The sequence below is a fragment of the Polypterus senegalus genome, chromosome 17, assembly GCF_016835505.1.
Source record: "Polypterus senegalus isolate Bchr_013 chromosome 17, ASM1683550v1, whole genome shotgun sequence".
Taxonomy (NCBI): Eukaryota; Metazoa; Chordata; class Cladistia; order Polypteriformes; family Polypteridae; genus Polypterus; species Polypterus senegalus.
The window spans coordinates 91,274,591-91,298,695 of record NC_053170.1 but is presented as its reverse complement, the minus strand read 5'-3'; the positions used below and the strand labels follow the sequence as shown (position 1 = coordinate 91,298,695).

The 24,105-nt window shown below is 38.9% G+C and overlaps 2 protein-coding genes across 4 annotated transcripts; one reads left to right on the top strand and one right to left on the bottom strand.

Annotated features, from left to right (window-relative positions):
• Positions 1 to 934: 934 nt before the first annotated feature.
• Positions 935 to 6,543, top strand: srsf2b (serine and arginine rich splicing factor 2b). Of its 3 annotated transcripts, none has more exons than XR_005630993.1 (4): positions 935 to 1,519; positions 3,356 to 3,662; positions 4,797 to 5,027; positions 5,483 to 6,543. XR_005630993.1 is itself a non-coding variant. In XM_039739219.1 (3 exons), the coding sequence occupies exons 1-2, from the start codon at positions 1,158 to 1,160 to the stop codon at positions 3,657 to 3,659; spliced, it is 666 nt and encodes a 221-aa protein (XP_039595153.1). In that variant the 5' UTR covers positions 940 to 1,157; the 3' UTR covers positions 3,660 to 3,662; positions 5,483 to 6,543. The 3 variants fall into 3 exon arrangements, 1 of the variants encoding a protein (XP_039595153.1); XR_005630992.1 differs by lacking the exon at positions 4,797 to 5,027 and having other exon boundaries at positions 940 to 1,519; positions 5,483 to 5,580; positions 6,139 to 6,543; XM_039739219.1 differs by lacking the exon at positions 4,797 to 5,027 and having other exon boundaries at positions 940 to 1,519.
• A 4,735-nt stretch (positions 6,544 to 11,278) lies between these two features.
• Positions 11,279 to 23,088, bottom strand: mettl23 (methyltransferase like 23). The gene is made up of 5 exons (XM_039740461.1): positions 22,956 to 23,088; positions 18,845 to 18,949; positions 17,100 to 17,337; positions 15,283 to 15,367; positions 11,279 to 12,049 (listed from the first exon to the last, which is right to left on the bottom strand). The coding sequence occupies exons 1-5, from the start codon at positions 23,058 to 23,060 to the stop codon at positions 11,884 to 11,886; spliced, it is 699 nt and encodes a 232-aa protein (XP_039596395.1). The 5' UTR covers positions 23,061 to 23,088; the 3' UTR covers positions 11,279 to 11,883.
• Between the last annotated feature and the right edge of the window lie 1,017 nt (positions 23,089 to 24,105).

Genomic DNA, 24,105 nt, shown 5'->3' with positions numbered 1-24,105 from the left:
ATGGTACCGATTTTCCAAAATTGGGTCCTCGGATTAAAACGTGTAACAACTCCTGGTTTAGAGTCTGTTTAAACAGCATCAGTACCATGATAGTAATTATATTTTTTATTTATATTTCAGTAATCACAATGAATCAGGTAAAGGAGTAAATTAAAATATAAGAGATTCTACAAAACACATTTAACAATTCTGTCTTAATTGAAGCCCCGGTGATTTCTTAATTGGCGACTCTGTCCCTTATGCTCAATGGCGCTACGATTAGCACCGACCCGGAACGGGATAATCAGGTTGGACGGAGCTCCTTCAGAGTGTCTCAGTTTGGCTTTTGCGAAATAAATATGTTAAGCCATCGGACAAACGCAGCGAAATAAAGACTCTTGATTGAACTGGACATTGTAGCGAGCCACCCTGTCAGACTGTGGAATTAACAAACAATTCCATTCCATTCTACGCATCTTTCTCATGTTACGCTAATCAGTGAGAAGTGCAGTTTTTTTCAGACGGGAGTTTCAAATTTATACGTGCGGTCGCATCCACCCCGTTCCCGTGGGTCTTCCTCAAACCCGTTAATACCGAGGCAAAGTTCAAGATCCGAGATTCTCGATCAAAAAGCCAAAGCATATAAAGGTCGAGGACTCCGTTTCGACCCACACTAGTTTTTCCTCGGGCTTTCAAAGCATCACTTCGCGTCACATCACATCACATTACATTACATCATATCACTTGTCAAATGTCAGCCGCCATGTCTTTCTTTTGAGCTGGGGTTTAAACTCGCTGATCCATTTCCGGGTCAAACAGTCACACGTTTCTCCGCCGATCGACACAAAAACTTTTTATTAAAAAAATCTGTTAAATATACTATTTTTATTTAAATTAGAGTGGATGGTTGGAGTGTAGTTGAAAGCGATAGCCTTTCTTTATAATCTTGTGTGCGGTGCCTGCGGCGTATAAAACCGTGCAGTCGGCGGGAAGAAGCGCCATTTTGAGGCGACAAAGGTAGAGAAGTACAGCGTGCGAGTGGCTCAGCGCTGAGGCAGACGTGGGGGCACGAACTTTGGTTTTGAAAGGGTTCCCCCTTTTTGAAACAAAATTAAATTAGTCGGCCGCTTAAAATATAATATTCTTGCGAGCTCTGACAGTTAATTTTGTGGTGAAGCATGAGTTACGGCAGGCCGCCGCCTGATGTAGAGGGTATGACTTCACTCAAAGTGGATAATCTTACTTACCGCACCTCTCCGGAGACGCTGCGCCGTGTCTTTGAGAAATATGGCCGTGTGGGAGATGTGTACATACCCCGCGACCGCTACACTAAAGAGAGCCGAGGCTTCGCATTCGTGCGTTTTCACGATAAACGCGACGCAGAAGACGCAATGGATGGAATGGACGGTGCAGTTTTAGACGGCAGAGAGTTGCGAGTTCAGATGGCTCGATACGGAAGACCACCCGAATCCCACCATGGCAGACGCGGGGGCCCACCCCGGCGATATGGAAGCTACGGGGGAAGAAGAACTAGTAGAAGGTATGTATAAACATGTGCTATTAAGATCAAAATCTAGGAGGCAAATGGGGAGGGGGAAAAACGCTAACAGTAATTTTATATCGTAACCGATTGTGAATAGTCTTAACGAGATGGCAGTATGTTAAGTGTTTTGATGCTTTGTCTTTGTGGCTTTAGGAAGCGGTTAATTTGCGTTTCAAGTGCTGTTTGTTATGGCGGCGTATAGGGTGCAGAAGGGACAGAATGGCTCGTGATGTCGTGATCCCCCATAGTTCTTGTCGGCAGACGCCATTACTCGAGGCCTTTAGCTTAAGCGAGGCCTAAAACAGCCGTTCTCAAGTTCAGTCTTCGGATCCCCATGTGGCTGCAGGTTTTTGTTCCAAGTAGTAATTGTTTAATGCACGTTTTCTTATTTTTTACATAGATTAGTGTATGGTTTTTATCCTTTGTAGGAACTTTTTGTATATATATTTTTTAAAGTCCTTGCTTTGTCTTTTAGTTCACTGTTTCAGCGTCGCTTGCTCTCAATTGTATCAGACTGCCAATAATGGATGAGCAGAAGCAGGCACCGGGGCGAATGGAGCAGCTACTTGAGAGTTATCCAGTGGTGTGCTTATTAGTAAAAAAAAAAATGGTTTGGTTATTTAAAGGGGGAGGGAAGGAGTTCTTCCCATGTAGGATAGATACTTTATTAATCCCAAGGGGAAATTCACATGTAAATTCCATTCAGTAAAAATTATAGACTGACTAACTTAATTTATGGATTGAGGTAAAAGCATCAAGACTGGTAAATAACGTCTTGCTCGATTTAAGATGGGAGTCTAATTAAGAGAAATAGGCTGAAACAAAATCTTACAGCCAGAGGGGTGCACCCAGGACTGAATTTCAGATTATCCCCAACACTAATAGTCCTTAAGAAGGGGAAACTGCTATCGGATATTTTACCTATATAAATATATCCCAAGGTTTATGTCGATTCAAAATTTCCGTATTTGCTCGGTGTGAGTGGTTTAACTGACTGGTGTTGAATCAGTGTAAGGTCTTAAAGAACAAACTGACTGAGAAAATCTGGTGTATGTAGATAAATGCATTATAGACGTGCAGTCCCAGAAAAACCTTTGCTTTTTTGTGATTGCTGCCCATTCTTGACTGACCCCTACTTTTTCCTCTTCTAATCTGGCTACACGAGTTATTTCCAGTATTTCTTTATCTGTCCACCTTTTCCTTGGTTGTCCCCTTCAGTTCCTGACACTTCTCTCCTATTACAGTACCCAATCCGTCTAACATTTCTGATTTCACTTCAGCTTCTCAGTCAACTGTTGGCATTGTAACGGGCACAATCTTATGGTGATGAACTTTATATAAATGAACAGTTATAGAGATGTGGTTTCAAAATTTGTCACATATACAATGGAATCGTAAACAGTTATAGAGATGTGGTTTCAAAATTTGTCACATATATACAATGGAAAGAATGTTAATGTGACACAACTGCTCCATTATGAAGCATGAAACAAGTAACTATATATGTAATATACAAAAAACCTTTAGTCATAGTATAGTAAAGTGCAGATGCAACACAATGTGACAGTTTTGAAGCCTGTGTAGCTTGAGTGGCATGGATGAAGAATAACATGCTTAAGCATAATTGATGATAAATTTTGTGTGGCTTGAGGGGGGAGAAACTTAACCAACTCTGAGTCCTGACAGTTTGGCTACAGAGGCATTTGCATGAATGCAGCTACTGGAAATGTTTGTGTTCAGCTGTACAGGATTAAAGTTTGCCTTTTTGAAGCTACTTGTGGTGTGTTTTTTTTTTGCATCACTTTTGCTTTATTACGACTTTTTCCTTAACAGCCCTCGACGTCGTCGGAGAAGTCGGTCCAGAAGCAGGAGCAGATCTAGGTCCCGTAGTCGGTCACGATACAGCAGATCCAGGTCTCGCTCCTACTCTCGCTCTCGGTCACGCTCCAAATCCCGGACCCCACGCAGAACCAAGTCAAAGTCCAAGTCCAAGTCTCCATCCAGGTCTCGCTCCAGATCGAAGTCCCGTTCCAGATCCCGCAGTAGAACACCAGCATCAGTCAGAGAGTCCAAGTCCCGGTCCAGGTCCAAGAGTTTGCCCAAGTCCCCAGAAGAAGAAGGAGCAGTGTCCTCATAAATGGTAAATGTGGCTTATCTTGGCTTGTGTTGTAATGCTGAGTTTTTATAAACTGTTTTACATTTGAGATGTCTAGTGCTTTTTACTTTTCAGTCTTGCTGCTCTAGGATTAATAATCTCGTAGTGGATTTTTCTGGTTTACTAAAATAGTGGTCATTTTCCAGTGTGATCTCCAGCATATAAAGCCTTGAGGAAGGCTTAATATTATTGGGTTTAAATTTATTGAGGTATAGCTAGTCTAGTTCTAAAACTAATACAGGCAAATTTTGACATGTTTCAGGATCGTTAATACTTTTGTATTTACCTATTCTGTGGATGTGAATTTGTATAAACATTAAAATGATTGGCTTTTAATTTTCTATGTGTATTTGAAAATGAAATGCTTTTCATTACAAGAGAAGCAAATATGATTTTGTACTTTAATTTTCTACTTGTGCTGTAGGTTCTGAAGATCCACATACAGCAAGTCCTTTCTTGATGTCATTCAGTGTTACTTGAAATATGAATTATAGTGTGGGAAGGATTACCCACTTTAATTTGCTAAAGCAGGGGCCAACTTGTAGCCCTCATTTCTTTTTAGTAATGTAATTTAATAGCAAAGTATGCTTTGAAGATTTGAGTGCTTTTGCAATTTGATGAAAAATACTCTAGTAGCTAAGCCTCCTCCTATTGAGTGAAGCCTTTTTAGATCCTGACATGGTATATAAAAGTATAGCAAGGTACTTGACTTTGTAAAAATTAGTGTCTTAATTTCTCACAAAAATAGTGCCATGCTTGTGTTCGAACCTTACCAGTTTTAATTGTAAAATTGTCAGCTCAGTTCTGTCCCAGAAGAGCCCGTGGGAGAGCTGTACAGCATGAAATTTGATCTTGTATTTCTTAAAAACCTGTGTGATGCTAAGCAAGGACTCTCTGTATTCCCACAGAAAAACTAAATGTAAGTGTAATTTTCCTGGAGAACAGACATGTATGTTTTCCCTTTTTAAATTTATATAGTTTGTCATGTTTTTAATGTTTAGAGCTATTCATTAATTTGAATATTTAGGAACACTGTCTTGTTATAAAGGAGTGAATTTTGCAGTGATGAGTCTGGTTCAGAAAAGATATTCACCAAAATTTGGAATTTTCTCCTCCAAGCTGCTGTTTCCTGTTTGCAAAAAAAGGAGTTGGGGGCAGTTTGTGCAGAGTTAGAGATTGTGTGATCCGCCCTGGGGCCGCCTCCAGCTGTTGGGGTATGCTTTGGAGCAGGTTGGTCAGAATCAGTATTGAGTTGGTGTTTTGAGGTACGTCTTCTGGACAATGAAGAAGCCTTGCATTGTCCTTTTAACGGCCATGGCATTGGGCTGACATTCTTAATCTGGAGAAAAGGTTTGTTGCTTTCTCATTTTCTTTTTTGAAAATGCTGCCATTCCTCAGTTATTGTAAAGTCTTCTAGAAAATGTACATTTTAATAAATCCATTCACTGTAGCAAACTTGACAGCATTCAATTTGTAACTGAAGATGCAATTTAGCAATTTAAACCAGCAGTGCTAGTCTCCTTGCAGTTTTGCTTGAATTAAGCAGTTAACTGCCTAGGAAGCCCTGAAGGGGGAGCACTTCTGTGGTGGTCTTCACTTGACCTTAAACATAAAAGGGACACTTTCCCTTGTATAAATACCCTGTCAGTGTGCAGTGTCCTTTTTAGTACTAAGTGTTCCAAGTAACACGTTGACCCCTACCCCTCTTTCAGGTCAAAAATGGAGGATAAGTGAGCAGCATATTTAGTGTAGGTTGAAATGTATATGCTTGCTTGCTTGTTAACAATTTATTTCTCTTGCTTTAGACTTTTCAGGAGAACAGCGGGATCGATTGAGGACATCACTACGAAAGTAAAAGACCTCAAAGTCTAAGCCACCTTGTAATTTCGGCTGACTTGAAAAGGTTATTATTGTAATAGTTTATGGCTTCAGATTGCTTTGTTTCTTTTTTTTTTTTTTTTTTAGGCTGCTTGTTAATAAATGGCCGATACCTTTTTGTGCCATTCTGTCAATTGTAATGAAAAGGTAATGCAAATGTTCTGCAACTGCTTAATTTGGTGTTGATTCTGAACTAATGAGGTTTATGTTCTCAAGAATACCATTGGTGATTCCTGTTTGTTCTTTCCAAACGGGAGGAAAGAGGCACATGTGGCATAGTTTTTGTTAGAAAGCTAGATAACATTGACTTTCAGAAGCTGAACAAAGGCTATTACACTTGTGCTTTATTGAACCGAAATTGTTGATGGGTGTCCGTATTGTAGCTTTTTAAGATGTTACACAATAATGTACAGAGCAAATGTTGCAGAACTAGAATTAGCTGGCTCAGATCATTTTTATAGGTAGCTGTGGAGGGTTTAGATTTGATTCAAGTGCTGAAGAGTAAACCTTTTTGTGTATTTTTTTCCTTTTAAAGTATAATTGCCATTCTAATCTCTTTTCTTGTGTATTTTTTGTGCACTAGGCGCAGTTGTGTAGCAGTTCAGTATTGCTGGTTAGCTGTTAAGGTGGCGTGTTGCAGTGCAGAGTGCTTGGCTGTTTCCAGTTTTCACCTGATTGCTCCTGTGTAATGAATGATGCCTTGGCGTGCAGGTACACAATGGCTGCCGCAGTAAAAAAATTTTTTTTTTCCTTCATTCAATGTCCTGCTCTTTGATACCAGGGCCATTTTAATTTTTTTCCCCTAGTTTGGAGCATACAGTGAGCACATCTAGCCATTACTTCTAATTTTTAAGAATTGTTAATGTTTATCTTGGAAAGTTTTACAGTTAACATTACTGCTCTTACTGCATTCCTTTTGTAATGTTAAGACAGTTCTGTACTTGTAACCACTGTTCTGTGAATGCTATTAAAAGTCAGTCTTTCTTAACTTGCCTGTGTCTGTTTCCTCTGCATTTTGAAAAAATTGTGGGAAATGTTTGGGGGGGGGTGGGGGGGGGGTAATTTTGTGATTTTTTTTTTTCCCACCCCCTTATACCAGGGAACATGAATTGACATAATTCAGATCTAAATAGTGCTTCTACAGGGAAAAGTTGCAAAAAGGTTACTGACTTTTGTGGTTTTTAAATTAGCTTAGTGTACAAGAATGGCAAGTTTAGTTACACAAACTACATTTTGAGCTGCTGCAGTCAAGTCAGCAAGGTTTGTACTTGGCCCCTTCACAGTACTGTAGGAAAAAATGTCCTCTTGATCATTTTGCCATTGATGAAAGGTGCTTGAATGATGTATCTTTGATATGCAATATCAGACACAGCTGAACAGTTGGTGACCAACACATGATCATATTTTGCACAGCGTTTAAACTGGAACCACTAAGCTATTCATCCATTATCTAACCACCTATATCCTAACTACGGGGTCACGGGGCTATTTAAGTTCATGCTTTCCTAAACATTGAATGAAGACTTAAGTCTTCAGACAAACTGATCAATTTTTGAATGAGCTTTTACAAATGTCTAATGTACTATCATTTACTGTTTATAGAAGGAGAAAAGGTAAGAGTTGGCTTGCCTATAACTGTTTCATAAAACTGCACTCTGGTTGTTTTTGAAAAAAACATTTCACCTGTTTATTATGCTAGAAAATAACCCATTTAGTTAAATATAGGTACAGTGCTCTGAGGCCAAGGATCTGCACTGGTATCCCAAAGGTTGCCGGTTCGAATCCCTGTCGCTGCCAAGAGATCCTACTCTGCTGGGCCCTTGAGCAAGGCCCTTGACCATCAGTTGCTCCAGGGGCGCGCGCTCTGACCCCAAGGGGTAGGTGAAAACTAACAAATTCTGAATACAAGAAATTGTATAAGGTAAAATAAAGGTTTTTTTTTTTTTTTTTTTAAAGGGGAATCTAGTGTTATATGCGGTTTTTATTAAAGGTAGAATTGCTCAGCAGAGCACTGATGATAGATGTGTCAAGTCAGAAGTTTAATTTTTATTGAATTTTTACATACTAGGGTTATGACACTAAATCTTTAACACAATTTCTTTGTACACAATGTTTTTGGTAAACCTTCTCCATTTGTTGGCTGTTAAGAGCTGGCATGATAAATGTTACAAGTAACTCCTACAAAATAAAGGCCAAATCATGGTAAAGATGAGGTCCTGGCACCCATAGATAATTAACATTCAAAACATGTATAGAAAATGGAGTCCAGTCATTAAGGGGGTTAAAATGTCTTATCAAAAGCAAAATTTCAGTTACTGCTCTAGCTTGTCCTCTAAAGAATGAACTTTTTAAAAGATTGTTGTGAACAGTGGGATAGATGGCAATGTTATGCCCTGTAGGCAACATCAGGCCACAGGTGAACAGTGAACATTGTTTTGTGTGTAGAGATGAATGTATTGTGTGTGTGTGAAGCAACACAAGCCCATATGTTTGTGGAAATGTATACCTTTTGGTGCCACTGAGTAAACTGTTAAGTTGAATATGCAAAGAAAATGTTAAATTCTTAATTTGTTCAGTTACTAAGAATACTGTATTTAATACCTTAAGAATAAACACTTGCCCCCAACCAGGAAAAGATGCCAGATGGCTTGTAGTACAGGGTATCCAAGTCTTGTTTGGGCTACAGCTTTTCATTTTAAACCTTTTCTTAGTGACCAGTTTTTGCTGCTAATAAACTCCGACTGTTTATTTCTTTTAATTAGCAGCTAATCAATGAGAGAAAATAAGCCAATGAATAACCAGCAACCAGTGTAAATACAATACCTGGAAAATTTAAAGGTGAAAGTAAATGTTAATCTGCTTTGATCCACACATTTTGATGTGTAGGGAATGAAAATCAACAGTAGCATAGATGTCATCTGTGACGGAATGAGAGCACTAACAATACATGGGATTAAATAAGATGTGGTTTGAGTGAAGTTAGTCGGACTTTGAGGGCCCTGATGTAGCTTAGCTGGTCATCTGTTGGTTTATTTCACATCTGACTGTTTAGGAGGGGAGACAATTTGGAGGACTAAATCTTAAGTAGATTTAAAAAAAAAAAAAAAAAGGAAATGCTTATTAGCAGCAAAAACTGGTCACTAATTAATAGGGTTAGAATGAATATCTGTAGCCATAGTACTGTACCAGGAACATAGACTGCAGTGAACGGTTTCCCTGGCCACAGGTAGGTGCCAGATGTTTTTTATTGTGCATATAGGAGATGCTTATGCATTTTTTATTTCTATTTTGAGATGTTCATGTTTAGAAAAAATGGATGTTTAAAGCAGCCAGTAGCTGTAGTTCCCAACAATAGGCAAAAATGATTGTTTTACGGCTCAAGTATTTAACACACTATACATTTCAAAGTGCCCTTCCTATTTCACATTAAACATTTTAAAGGTAGAGTTTAGAACAGATCGATTCTTAACTCTATTTTTCTTTTTGTAAAAACTTGATTGCTTTGTATGGAGTGTAATAAAAAAAAAAACATTTTAAAGGTAACTATGACTTGAAAACAGTATGCCCAAATTTTAAGCATGTTACTAAATAATAGTACTGAAAGTTAATCTACAAATTGTTTTTCAGGGAGTTGGGTAATTAATACTGTCGGGCTTTGAAGTGAAGGAAACCACACATAAAATCAGAGTGGCCGACAGCTTGTCCCAAAATGGAGATGACAAAGATGGTCCATTAAATGCGTAGAATATTTCACTAGTTTAGGGCTGTGTCGAGTTTTTGGCTTGCTACGAAGTACATGATTGAAGTCAAACTACACCTCATGCCAGTAACACACCTATTGCTAATCATTTGAACAGGACTTGAACAGTTCAACCATCATTCTAATACGTCTGGTTCCTTTAAGACTGAGCTGACCTGAATTGCAGTTGGAGTTGGCATGTTTCCCTCAGTTCTAGCTGTTTAAAGAAGATAGTGCACTAGGCAACACATCTGGCTACGTATCAGTTTGGGGTTTCAACAATTAATGCATACAGAAATGTCAAGTTTACTGTTTGTACACAGTACAATAAAATCCATTCTAGCATTTCTCAGAACATAAAAGTATGGTGCCAACAAAAGATATACATAGTATACACGATTTATACTACCATAAGTATTTGGACAGTGACATATTTTTCATAATTTTGAATCTGTACACCACCACAATAGATTTGAAACAAAGCAATCAAGATATGAAGTATAAGCATTAATTAAAGGGGTTTAACAAAAATGATGTATGAGCTGTTTGGAAAAGACAGCAATTTTTATACAGTGTTCTCCCGTCTTCAGGAACTCTAAAGTATCTGGACATACTAACAATCATAAATGATCATGTTCACTATTTGGTTGAAAATCCTTTTAGAGTCCATGACTGCCTGAAGTCTGAACTCCTGAATCATATCCAAGTGCAGGGTTTCCACCCTAGTGATACGTTGCCAGGTCTTTACTTCAGCCATCGTCAGTTGTTGCTGGTTTGTTGGGTTTTCTGCCATCAGTTTTGTCTTCAAGTGAAATGCATGTCCAATTGGGTTGAGGTAAGTTAATTGACTTGGCCATTGAAGAATATTCTACTGTGTTTTAGCTCATTGTCCATTTGTACTGTGAAGCATTCTAACCAGTTTTGCAGCATGTGGCTGAATTTGAGCAGATAGTATATAGCCCTGTACACTGCAGAATTCATCCTGCAGTCCTGTCATTAGTAAACACCAATGACTGACCTCCATTAGTTACACTTGTCAATGCCATGACCATGTTTTACAGATGATGTGATATGGTACAGACCATGAGCCATTTCTTCTCTTCCCACCATTATGGTACATACTGATCTTAACTTCCTTTGTCCAAAGAAATTTATTCCAGAACTGGACCGGCTTTTTAAAAGTGTCTTCTGACAAAGTCTAATTTGTCCTTCCTGTGCTTGAGGTTTTCCAGTGGTTTGCACCTTGTGAAATCTTCTCTGGATTGTAGAATCTGGCGATGATAGGTCTTACCCTCCCAGAGTGTGTTCTTGGTTTGGCTAAATGTTATGAAGGGGTTCTATTTCGCCAAAGTAGAATTCTGTGATCGTCGAGCAGAGTTGTTTTCTGTGGTTTTCCAGACCTTCTCCGGCTGCCGAGTTCACTAGTGTGTTCCTTCTCTTTAAGAATTAACCAACTGACTGCCTACTCCTTGTGTTTTTGCTCACTTTCTGATGGTTTTGTTTTCTCAACCTAATGATGGTCTATTTTTATTTGCATGGACAGCTCTTTGGACCTCATATCGAGAGTTCACAGTGACAGCTTCCAAATGCAAATTCCACACTTGGAATCAACTCCAGACCTTTACCTGCTTAATAGTTAATGAAATAATGGGAGAACTGCTCCCACCTGGCTGTGGAACAACTTGTCAGTCCATTGTCCAAATACTTTTGAATACCTGAAATTGGCGGGACCATGTATAAAAATAGCTGTCATTCCTAAATGATATTTTTGGTTAAACCCCTTTAAATTAAAGCTGAGTGGTGGCTCTGAGGCTAGGGATCTGCACTGGCAATCAGAAGGTTGCTGGTTCAAATCCCTTAGATGTCAGTAGGGACTCTGCTCTGTTGGGCCCTCGGGTAAGGCCCTTAACCTGCAATTGCTGAGCACTTTGAGTAGTGAGAAAAGTGCTATATAAATGCAAAGAATTATTAATTATTAAAGCTGAAAGCTTCAATCACATAATGATTGCTTTATTTCAAATCCATTGTGGTGGCACGCAGAGCCAAAAATATGAAATTCATCATCTGTTGAAGTAGAGGTGTTGGTGAGCCTGCTTGCTGCACCAAAATGTGTTTTATGCATTAAACAGCTAGTTAGTGGGGTCTGTGACAAAATGAACAGCCCTCACTAGACACCCAGTAGCATGGTTTGGTCTTGAAGTAAAAGAATGCTATGGCTAAAAACCTGTAACTCTGATGGTAAAGTTACCTCTGACTTTTTATAATATTTCCCATTAAATATGATCCAACTTTTTTGTAGTGGCTTCTATGAAATTAGGCCTAAAACCCCTACTTTCTCCAATTGTTTTGTACAGTTACGATTCAAAAAATGACCTGAGCCATTCCTCAGTGGTAGAGAAACTTCACAGAAATCTCATTTGATTTTGCTCCAGGTGACAAGCTCTGTTCATTTTTATTTTTACAGCTTGAACACTTGGTGTCCACTGCTGAACCGTCTTTTTTCTCTCTTACTGTCCTTATTGATTTTGCAAGTTGGAATTTAAATTGCATTGCATAGCAGCTATGGCCATTGTTCACCATCAACCCAAATCAAATGTGTGTGTCTTTCAATGTGATGATGATCATCTGCACACTGTGTCTGCCAGGTAAATTAGATTGTGCTAAGCATTCCTTGTTTGCATTGAACAGCTCCAAAGGGACGTGAACACACTGTAAATCCCACTTCTGCAGGATTGCTTCAATGGACCAGTCACTACTAAAAAAAAAAAAAAAGTTATTTCACAACATGCAGCAGTCACATGCTTACTGGTAGAGGATGTAGTAATGCTGTAAGATAAGATATCATTGGCAACTAACCCTTGCAGCTCCATATATGTGGGCTTAAATACCAGCCTGGGCACTATCTGCTGTATCTGGAGTTTACACTTTCCGCCCATGTTTGCATGAATTAAGTTCTGATTGTTCCATCCATCCTTCTAACTCACTTATCTTGGCCAGCTGGCATCTACAGCAGCAATCACCAGGTACAAAGCAGGAACTACATACATCTGGATGGGGTGCCAATCTATCACAGGGTCTGAAACTAACAAGTGATGCTTATTGCCAGTCAACCTTCTTTACATATTAATGTGCTTTTAAATCTGTCCCTGCCTAATGACTGTACTAGAGAGACTGTCTGTCTCTCAAGGTGTACTGGAAGGCTAGAAAAAATACACAGTGTGAACATGTAGACTCTACAGGTGGCAACAGAATGAGATGAAGGTTTTGAACCTGCACACTGGGTCTGTGCTGCTTTAGGTAAAGTGCAGTGCTTTTTATCAGAGACAAGTACAGTAGCATTCACATCTCTTACCTACACTAGGTGACTTCTACTCGATCCCAGGTGCAGACTTGCTGATAAGTAACTATTTCTGTCTTTTTGGTTTTGTTGCTTTCAATTTAAAGGAATATGCCACATTACTCCACGTAGTTTGTAGTGATGGTCCTGACAATTTTTCTAATGTTTTTTTGCAGGTAAAATAGTTTGTGATATAATAAAAAACAATGTTGTACAATGGCATACAATGTTAAAAATGTCCATGGAAAAGCGAAAATCTCATTTTACTCTTGTCTCATCCACATTAGTTGTCCAGCCGTATGCAGAAAACGTCCCAAACAAGTGGATTTTTACTAAAATATTGTTAAATGAACCCTTTCTGAAAAATGCTCTTTTGAAGAAAAACAGAATACTTTCTGATGCATTTGAGCGTCTGAATTGTAGGCTAGCCCCCTGCCATTACACTTGCGTTCAGAGCCACAACTAGAGTACGTCAGGCTTATTTAGCAAAGGTCTGTAAAACTGCATGGGTGAGTCGACCTTTTGCTTGGTTCTAGCCCCTCAGATATTCACAAGTATTAAGCATATTCTCTTCCTGATGATGTTTCCACATACTTTTCTAATTTTTCAGCTTTAGTTTAACATGTCTCAGTGAGTACTTTTTGTTGGTGTCACGTGAAGCGCAATGTTAGCCAATGAATAAGCTGTTACTGGGCCGGACACGTGACCAAGGAATGAGTCAGAGAGACAGCTCTTCAATTAAAATGCTTATTCGCATCTAATTTCATTCCATTTTCTTTCACCGGAACAATTTCCAGAAGTGGTTTCCTTAATAATTTATTAAAAACTAGGGGGCTTTGCCCCCTGCTCGCTTCGCTCGACATCCCCCATGCTTGGTTTTCTGGATACACTTTTAAGATTTTTTTTTCTTTGAATTGTTGCTATTTCATTAGTTTCACTTTTATTTCAGAACTTCTGTAAAAACAATATTTGGAATCTTTTGAGTCCCAACATGCTGAATCTTTTTAATGAGGTCACTGAGACGTGTTTAATGACTTTGTACCATAACTCAGGATAGGTTTCTCTGTTTGGAATTTCAGCACAGACAAAGCAATCCACATCAAAGTAACCAATAAATGCATGTGAGGTAAACCCCGTTTTTGAAATTCTCCGACTTAAACTTCAAAGCCTTACTATATTTACATACTTCTGACATATCACTTATGTCCATATATTCGATCTCTATTCGCCTTTTCCATTTTTCTCCAAGTAATAATTTCTCTTTTTCTGCATGTGTATCACGCCTATTTTTTTTTTTTTTTGAGTCTTTTGAATTCCAGTTTTCATTATCTCTAACCTGCTCTGCATGTGTTTGGCCCCCTTGTTTTTTAACCTCTTTATGACGTTTTACTTTGTTTTCTACTTTGTCTTTTATTTCTGACCTTGCTTTGTCTTGCTTTTTTTTTCCAATGACACCTGGTCCGTGGAGATTATTTTGCCTTTTTCGAGTAATAATTTCCGTTTATTTGTACTACTATGATCTTTACTTTCTTTTTTTTTGATACTTTCTAATTTTCCTTTCATATTCTTATCATTTTCTCTGCATTTGTGTCACGCCAACTTTTTTTTGAGCATTTCGAATTCCACTGCTTTCATAATCTCTTACCTGCTCTGCATGTGTATAGCGCCAACATTTTTGAACATTTTTATGAAGTTCTGCTTTGTCTTTTAATTCTGAGCCTGATTGGACATGCTTTTTTTCAATTCCACTTCTTCCAGGCTGATTACCTTATTTTCTGAATTTGCACCTAGATTATTCTTTTTTTTTTTACATTTTTTTTCTCTCCAACGCTCGAGTCTCTTTTCTTCGCACTGCTCTTTCTTCTTCGCTTAGTCGCCGACTTTTCATCTATAACCTAGTGTCCTTATATGTTTTATATGCTCTGAGAGCAAGGGATCTGTGTGTGCTCAAAGCCTTTACATGACTGAGTGTTTTGCTGCCTGTTGGTTGTAAGTAGTGCGTGTCTTGCAAGAATCTCATGTTTCATCCCATTTGATGGTCCTGGGTCAATCTCTTGGCACAAAGTTTCATATTTAAGGTCCCCGTGAGACGCTCTGTGGCCAGTCTCTTTCGTCTTGCGGGTCTTTTAAGTGTCTTCCGTGATCTTCACATGAAGATCACATCTCATCTCCCTAGTCTTTCTCTCCCAGGATTTCTTTTATAATAGAGACATACATGTGTTGGGATGTTGTGAGCTTATGATTGGATGACTTGACTGGACGACTAATATGATATGTTTCATGGACCTTTTGATAGTTTGTTGTTGTCTGGAATTGGTCACCATTGACCCTTACCTTGTCAAAAACTTAGTTGTGTATGTTCTACTGTACATGAAAAAATAGAGTATAAATTTTTATAATTACTACAGATTACATGGGGTAAGCAATATATTAAAAAAATAAAGTATTCCAGCCTAAAAGTAACACTTTAAACATTTAGGAATTGCTATCTTGTAATGAAAACTGGCACTGCTCTATTTGTGGCCAGCTGTAAAACATTTATCTAGAAATTACTGTTGTATTTTTATTATCGTTAGGCAAAATGTTATCTTGTCAAATGCCACAAAATGAATACTAGATATGAAAATCAGAATAAGGAAGGAAGAGATCACCTTCTTTCTTGGTATGACGTCCAGAACTGAGCCTTTGGGTTTTTCTTCAGAAGAAAATAAATCGTCATCATAACATCTTCAAAATCTGTACAGCAATCAAAAAGAAATATGCAAACTTTATTGGCCAATGATAATATCAAAGTAAGTACTAGTCGCATATAAAGGGTGGCCCATAGTTATGTATATGATTGAAAAGGCGTTATTGTCAGGAAACTACCAATGTTACTATCATGTAACGTAATGGAACATCAAGAACCTTAAATGTTTATTCATCCCGTTCTCCAAGGCATGGTCCATCAATGCGCCATCCAGATTGATAAACGCCTGAAGAAGAACCCAACTTTGAAAGGCATTCACCACAAGAGCTGTGTTGGCATCAGTATGCACACTCTTGGGCCTACCTGCTCCCTTCACTTGCAAAACAGTACCGCTGATGCCGAATTTTGTGTTTATTCTTGCGATGGATAGCACATTCAGGCCACTGCCTCCAAACTCAACTGCCATCCTCCATTTCACCACCGCTTAGTTGTTTGCTGCGGAGTCTGAACGCACACAACATATGCACTGCCCTAGCGACAATCAATTTGACGCCATTCTGTATTCGAACACAGCAGGGGTTACCCCGTCCAGCACATTCTCACTCCCATTCTCAGGCTACACAGTGATGCCATTTTCGATACGTGTCGCACAGTAGTTTAAATGCTACAGCCTGTGAAACGTCATATACATAACTATGGGCCACCCTGTGTATTAATTATACAGTACATTATGAAGAAAACAAGGACATTCATTTATAAGGGTGTAATTGGAGACATATTTCACAGGATATATATGAAACGGTGCACAATGGATCCATATCTGAATAGTTTGCATTACTGAACTATTTTAGAACAAATTCTGGAAATAAATTTAGTGGATATCAAGGTATTCCGTCCTCGTCTATGTTAGGTCAAGGCTATGTCACATTACACAACATTTCCAGCAATTTTCTGTCGTAGCCTTCATTTACATAATTGGTAGCGAGTGAGTCGAAGGCAATTGGTGGCACGCTACCAGGAAGCCGGTTGTCTAGTCTGACTACCCAACTAGTTCATGACAGGTTTGATTTTGTCTTTAGTCATGGGGTGGGCTGTATGTGCAGGAGAGCTGTCAATCAAGGGATGCAAGGAGTAACAAACACTGTTGTTTTGGACCTCATAAACAAGTTTGTCTATCTGATGTCTCATGTTTTATGTACCACAAAAGAATGGAAAAAAGAAAAAAAAGAACTGCCATTGTGGGTGAGTTCACCATAGCTGTTAACTCTTCATACAGAGCCGACTCCAAGCTAGTGGTTGTGACAGAAAGGGATTAGAACAGCTGTACTGAAAATTTGGCTTGCAAGTGGTAATTGTGACATAGGCACCAATTTTCAGTCATTTAAACTGACATGGTCTTCCAATTAGATAACCAACAGCAGTCAACAAGTCTGACATCCTCCACGACTAAAAGTCCCATGTGACATCAGCCTTAATTAACCCTGTGTGATTGTAAATGTGGGAGGATGCTACTGTTGGAGTCATCAGTTGATGCAACTGGCATATCTTTGGAGTTGTGGGAAGTAAACTAGAGTACTTGGAAAAAAAACCAACACAGGCACAGGACAAATATGCAAAGTCCACACTGACAATGACAGGGAGAGAGAGATTCAAATTCAAGATATTAGGTAACACTGTAAGGGAGCAAAGCTAAGTGTTTCCTAAATTTGACACTAATATTTTAAAGATGGCGTCTTCACTGAACTTTGTACAAATGGTTTCCAAGCAAGAATTACAGACCTTCGGGTTCAAAGAAGACATCCGATCCGAGTACAATGTCCAGTTGTGGAAGGTCAAGAAGCTCGGGGGACACCTGGCCCCAAGTAATCCCCAACACAACAACATCTGAGAGACCATTGGCCTCACAGCTTCTTTGGCTATTCTCCAGACAAGCAGGAAACCTGGCACTGTCAGATAAAATGACTTTGGCCCCACACTTTGCAGCCACCACTCCTGGCAAACCAACACCAGCTCCAATCTATAAAGGAAATAAAAAGCTTGTGTTCAAAATTGTAATATTTGTAGTGGAGAGAAAACAAATGGTAATGTCTAGTATAATAAATATTTTGTGGACTGTCTTTGTAAAATTGTCTTTAACCTAATAGTGTGACTAGCCAGTCCATTTATCAGGTAAGAGTTCTGTATACAGGTAGCCCCTAGCTGAAATTTCCAATGCAGGAACTGACTGACCAGCTAGTCTATGGAAATACAGGTGGCTGAGATGAAAGGACATGAATAAGCCGCAGCTAAACAGGCAGGAATGGGGACTGAGTTGTGGTGAAGAGTCATTGGAAACTTGGCAGCCACTGCTTCAAGAGACTCCAGTCTCTCCACACTTCCAACTATCAAGACCCTGTAGGATTTCTTTAAGTTGAGGCTTATACAGAGTTCTAGTCTCTCTGCCATTTTTCATCCAGAGTAGTGGCTCTCTCCTTCTGTGTTTCTCCACTGTGCCATCCATGGAGGAGGCCAGGTGGTAGTAAAGACCAAGATGGATCAGAAACGAATCAACATACTAAGACAGAGTAAGTAACCGTATGGAAGCAAAATGAACTATTTAGGTTGTATTATTTGACCTACACTTATTTTACTTTGCATATTTACATTTTGGACATAAATAGAAATCTTAAAGTTAATTTATACATAAATAGTTTATTGAGCTTATGTAAAAAGCCATATTTCCTCATGGGGACAGGTAGGTGTCCATGAATTTGTTTAATCAGTCTAACCATCCTGCCTGTTTTAGTGCTCTATCTTGTTCCACGAGGTTATAGATATAAAAGCTAGTGTAACATATGAGAAGTATAACAAGGATTTGGGACATTTTGTTCTGGTCTACAGTTAAAAAAAGAGCATAAAAGGGGAGAACAGGGTGACCCTATGACACTACCATGGTAAAACACTATCACACAGCCACTTGGGGTTTTTTCCTCTACAATTATTTTCTTGTGTTTTCATCCCAGTTGCCTACTTACTAGATAACTGGTACTGTATGCCACACCCTACCGTGGTGGAAACACCATAAGACACTTTATGTAGAGATAAGAACTAGAAGCTGATTGTTCAGAGTGTCACCATGAACAATCTGACAGCATCGGGTGTAGCTCCTAAGGCCATTCAGAACAAGGCTATTAAACTTTCTTTCTTAAATGATAAGATGAAGGCAACCTATTAGACGACAACCATCCGGTCATCTTTTTTTCTGTCTTCTCTGTCTTATGGTTGTCTACAAATTATTTCTTTCATGCTCAATCAATAGTCACCGTGGCATTCTGATGATAGTAATTAGTACTAAAGGTTTTGAAAGGTCTGATTTAGAGCTAAACACTTTCACTTGTAAAATCCTCTTCCAATGCCCATTTTGGGGACGTGTATTCTCTACATGAATGAACACATGGCAAGTTGATCCCTGCACCCAAATGCAACGGGATTTTTCCCAGGCAAGCCAACTATTAGTCAAATTCACTGGCAGATTACTGCTTTACCTCCAACATGCTTTTTCCAATCACGTGCTCCTTGTGATGCCAAACATACTGAGCCAGGACCACTGCACAGGGCCAGACATACATGCCGTAGTGGGGATCGAGAACCTGAAACGCAGTAAGACATAAAAGTGTTAGCTTATACCCCTAACAATGCACATCTGTAAAGTTCCTCTTCCTCCCAGGCGCTTTTCCCTTCTATGACAGAGCTCCTCAGCTTTAGGCCTCAAGAACACATGTTGCTGCACTTCACAATTCACTTCTGCATTGTTTTAATTCACATGCCTGATAATACTGCGCTGTAGGGGAGTAGCTATAGGTGTGAAGGCTAGATGCAGTTTCCTAATGTTTTAACACAGCATCATATATCATTTTCAAAACTTCTTAATTTGGCAGGGGCCCGAGACAATCTCGGCAGCGATAGATGCAACATTTCACATCACATCTACTTACATGATTGTTGCCTTTATCGAAGGTGACTTACAACATCCATGATACAGTTGATTTTTTTTTTTCAGCTGAAGTACAAGCAGGTGAAATGACACTGACTGCAGCATCAGAGTGCTGAAACAAGTTCACAAATAAAATACATAATACACTAATAATATAAGAAATGGTTTGAAGCATAAACATTACACATGTAACTGGCAATAAATGAAACATACAAGTCAAATAAAGCAGGTGCTGCACACTGGTGTAATCAACGGTATAATTTAGCAATCATCATGCTACTGTGTTGGCTCATGGATAGAAACGCTCAACTGTTACACCAAGGTCAGAATTAGTCATTACTGCAACAAGACCTTTACAACTTTAGCTTGCGTGTTTTTTGGTTTTTACCTCAGGTTTGTGCGTTTTAGCCTACTCTGACTGAACGGGACATAAGGCAGGAAACAATCCTTACTTGGAGTGAGGAGCTGGTTATTCAGATGCATTTGTTAAAAGGTTCAGTGATGAAAATGGTTTAATTTGTGGATGTTTCAGGAAGACCAGTGACTAATGTGTTTCTGCCATAGAGAAAAATAAAAAATCGGGTAACAGCAACAACTGTGAACTAAGATGTTTCCTACCTGACTCTGTGCATTCAGGTCAAGGTACAGTACAAGGGCCATTTATTACTCCAGAAAATGGACCTCGGTGGATAACGTAATGCAGAGACCTACTGAGCTTGGACAAAAAGTCAACTGATCAGAGGGGACATCTTTCCCTGTGACCTCAACATGTGTGGCATACAAAATCATTTTCTATTAAACTTAACGCCAGTGCTCTGCAGTGGAGGGTTCTACTGGCTCTTGTAGCCGAAAATGGAATAATTTACTTTATTTCCAAGATTTATGTTAACAAATCCTCCCACAGTCCAAAGACATGCAGGTTAGGTGCATTGGCGATTCTAAATTGTCCCTACTGTGTGCTTGGTGTGTGTGCCCTGCGGTGGGTTGGCACCCTGCCTGGGGTTTGTTTCCTGCCTTGCGCCCTGTGTTGACTGGGATTACCTCCAGCAGACCCCCCCCATGACCCTTTAGTTAGGATATAACGGGTTGGATAATGGATAGATGGATGTTAACAAATACAATTCTGAGTAATCACTATTATCCCTTTGTAAAGAAGTTCTGTCCAGATGGCTTTAAAAATGTTTCATGATGACAATGCTCCCTTCTCAGGATACAAGTACTTAATGAATATTTTGAAGTGTATCAGTGTTGTAAACTGTATATTATGGTAATCCCAGTTGTCTCACATTCTACTCAGATGAACACTTATGGAACATTCCAGAACAGCACCTGATACACAGCATGGTGTTTGGAAATATACATAATGGGATTCCTCTTAGAAGAAAGTTGTACTCCAATTAAGTGTGGTACTTTTAGAATGCCTATTAAGGCACAGTGAATCACCCATCGCTAAATCAGGGCATTTTATTTGTTGGATTTATTTTATTAGTTATATACAATTGTCATTTGTATTTTCCTATTTGATAACCTACAAATTCAGTTTCTACATGCTATGGTGAAACATTCCTCTGCTTGTACTTGAGAAAGGACATAAATACACAGAATTTCTACCAAAACAGCCAATGATATCTCCTAACACACACACTTGACGCTGTGCACTTGAAGCTAAGCTGAACCAAAAGTTTGTCTAAACAAAATTACGCCATTTCATTTGTGCACAACAGCTGCTATACTGACCTGCTTTCTTATACTGTGCTCCTGTGTTATGGTACAAATAGGAAACTTCAGGTTCCCAGTGGAAAATGTCATACAACTTCACCACTAATATCTGACTTCTTTAATGATGACTAATTGTTTTATTCTCCAGATTAATAATAGTTATCCCTTTTTTCTCTTTCACAAATGTCCATCATGTATTTCTATATTCCTTTAGTTTTATACCCTTATCAGCCTGAAAGTTTTGCTTTACCAGATGGTTCTAAATTATGGTTTCCTTGGGTGGCACATTGGTAATGGTGCTGCACAGTAAGGAGACTGGGGTTCACGGGTCCTCCTTGTGTGGAGTTTGCATGTTCTCCCCATGTCTGCATGAGTCCCCTCCTACAATGCAAAGATGTGCAGTTTAGGTGGATTGGCGATACTAAAGTGGGACGTGTGTGTTCAGCATGCCATGATCTGGTGCTCCGTCCATGAGTTGCTCCTCTCTTGTGCCATATGTTTGCTGGGATACGCTTCCCCACTTAGCATAAAGTGGGTTTAGAAAATTGATGTTTTCCATTTTTTCACTCATGGCCCTTGCTGTTTTTTGTTTTTTTTTTGTTATTGTTTGACTCCCAATTATACATTTTAATTATTTTGTTGTACAATTTTGACCTTATGGTATAACAAATCGTGGTAATAAGTTTAGCATTGCTCTTAAATTATTAATTCTCTGTAACTTCATCTTCAATTTCCAATAATTAAAATGTCTTATGTTTGCTAATTTATTAAAAGATTTTATGATTAGATATCAACTTCCATAACTTGTTTCCTTAATTCTTTTGAAGGCAATCAAAAATACTTTCTAGACTGGGAGAACTTTTAGTTGGTGGATTGGAAGAAAACACGGATAGTAAAATAACGTTTACATTTCACCTCGCCCTGCGGTGGGCTGGTGCCCTGCCCGGGGTTTGTTTCCTGCCTTGCACCCTGTGCTGGCAGGGATTGGCTCCAGCAGACCCCCATGACCCTGTAGTTAGGATATAGCGGGTTGGATAATGGATAGATGGATGGACATTTCACCTCTTTTAAGTAGTCGTGTTTTTAGTTGATCTTGACGTTTTAGACTTCCCGGAGTCCGAAAAGACAATTTTTGGAATCATGTCTGTGTGTACGCTTTCACTTAGGTCAACCAAATTTTGCATACAAGTATTAGGTACAAAACGTAGATTTCTATCAACTTTTGGGTTATTTCCGTTAACCGGAAGTTGCACTTGAGCTTTTATTCATGCAGCTGCAGAGTACGATTTATTCAACTTTACTTTTATAATAATCGTTCAATAGATTATTAATTTGATTTGTTGTTCATGGTTCTTTAATGTGCATAATATAAAAATATAATCATTGTCTTGCGGTTTACTCCTCAAATATCCATCCCCATATCTGAGTATACGAGAAAGCCAAGGGGAGACCACTTCCGATTTTTACACTTGGTGGACAGGCAGGTGAAGTGAACTACTTATGGTCGCACAATGTCAATGGCAGTTTAAATAATAATAAGCAAATCAGTCTGAAATGTAATTCTTATAGTCGCATAGTATAAAGAAGTGTATGATACACATTTATTTCATATAGTTTTTTGTTACATTTTTTACTTTCACAAAAAAGTATCCTTAATTTCCCTTGGCGCAGTCCCATTAGACTGCTAACTACAGTTTAACCAAAAAGTCGACAGGAAATTCACGTGAGCCTAACAAAGTAGGAAGAAACACATAAACGCAACATTAATATCTGGCACCTAAGCGCTAACGGCGACAGCCTCTTATTGACGTATCTTATTTTTTAATACCGTATAGCAATACAAACCGGCGCCCGTAATGTTTCATCGTTACATTAAGTGTTACATTTCCAAAACGTGCCCGACTAAATGTCTAAAATATTCACTTTCTAAGGAAAACAACAACCTCTGGAATTCGGACATACAGATGCCCAGGACTATCCGTTGTCTTGTCGTCATCCTCGAAATAAAAATCTTTGCAATGCCGACGAAACGCCCGAGTATCGCACATTCTGCAGGAAAGTGACTTTCTTCGAGGATCTTATTGGCTGGAATCGTTAGGAGGGGGCGCGTCCTCTGCCTTGCCGCGCTACACCGCTTCCGCCCTGTTGAGTACGGCAGAGAAAGTCGTCCGTCATCCATCCAGCCATTTATTAAACCCGCCCATTACTTGTATAAGCGGGGTCGCGAGGAAGCTGGAGGGCGGAGGCGACCAAAGCAAGCATCGGAGTCCTCAGTGGTCAATGCTGCTGTAAAAAGTCGTCAAGTTCAGGTTTGAGTATATTTTAAAATTCCTTACTTAATAGTAAAGTTTACATACAATATGTATACAAAACATTTGAACATATATGTAACAATACAAATAATACAATGTTAAATATCCATCCATCCATTTTCCAACCCGTTGAATCCGAACACAGGGTCACGGGGGTCTGCTGGAGCCAATCCCAGCCAACACAGGGCGCAAGGCAGGAACCAATCCTGGGCAGGGCGCCAACCCACCGCAGAATATTAAATATTACAATATTAAAGTAGAATAAATAAAACAAACAAACAAAAAAAGACATTAACAACAGTACTCTCATAAGGGCAGAAATCATGCAGTAACAGACTGGAAGGCTTTGACCAACCTCTTAGCTTTATGGCTCTTAATTATCTGAAGAGACTTTACGAATTGCAAACATTCAGGGAGGAAAAGTTTATTAGAGGACTACATGCGATCCGTATGAATTATTTCCCAAACAATATTTAAAAAAATGACCAGAAGTGAAGTGGTATAATTAATAGGTTTATTCTCATTAATGAAAATAATCTCCCTTAACTCAAAATAAATAAATAACCGAATTTCTGGACAGTCCACGTAGACATTTCTTATCATAGGTTTTTGGAGACGGGATAATCGGGGAAAAAAACAACGTCTTGTAGTGAATTACATTTAATGTTTGCATTATATCAACATTTTACTTATAAGGGTATTACCAGGGGACAGTTTATGAAGAATGTTATGCTGGATTTCACAAACACAAACCCTTTGGTAACATATGATAATTCTTAGC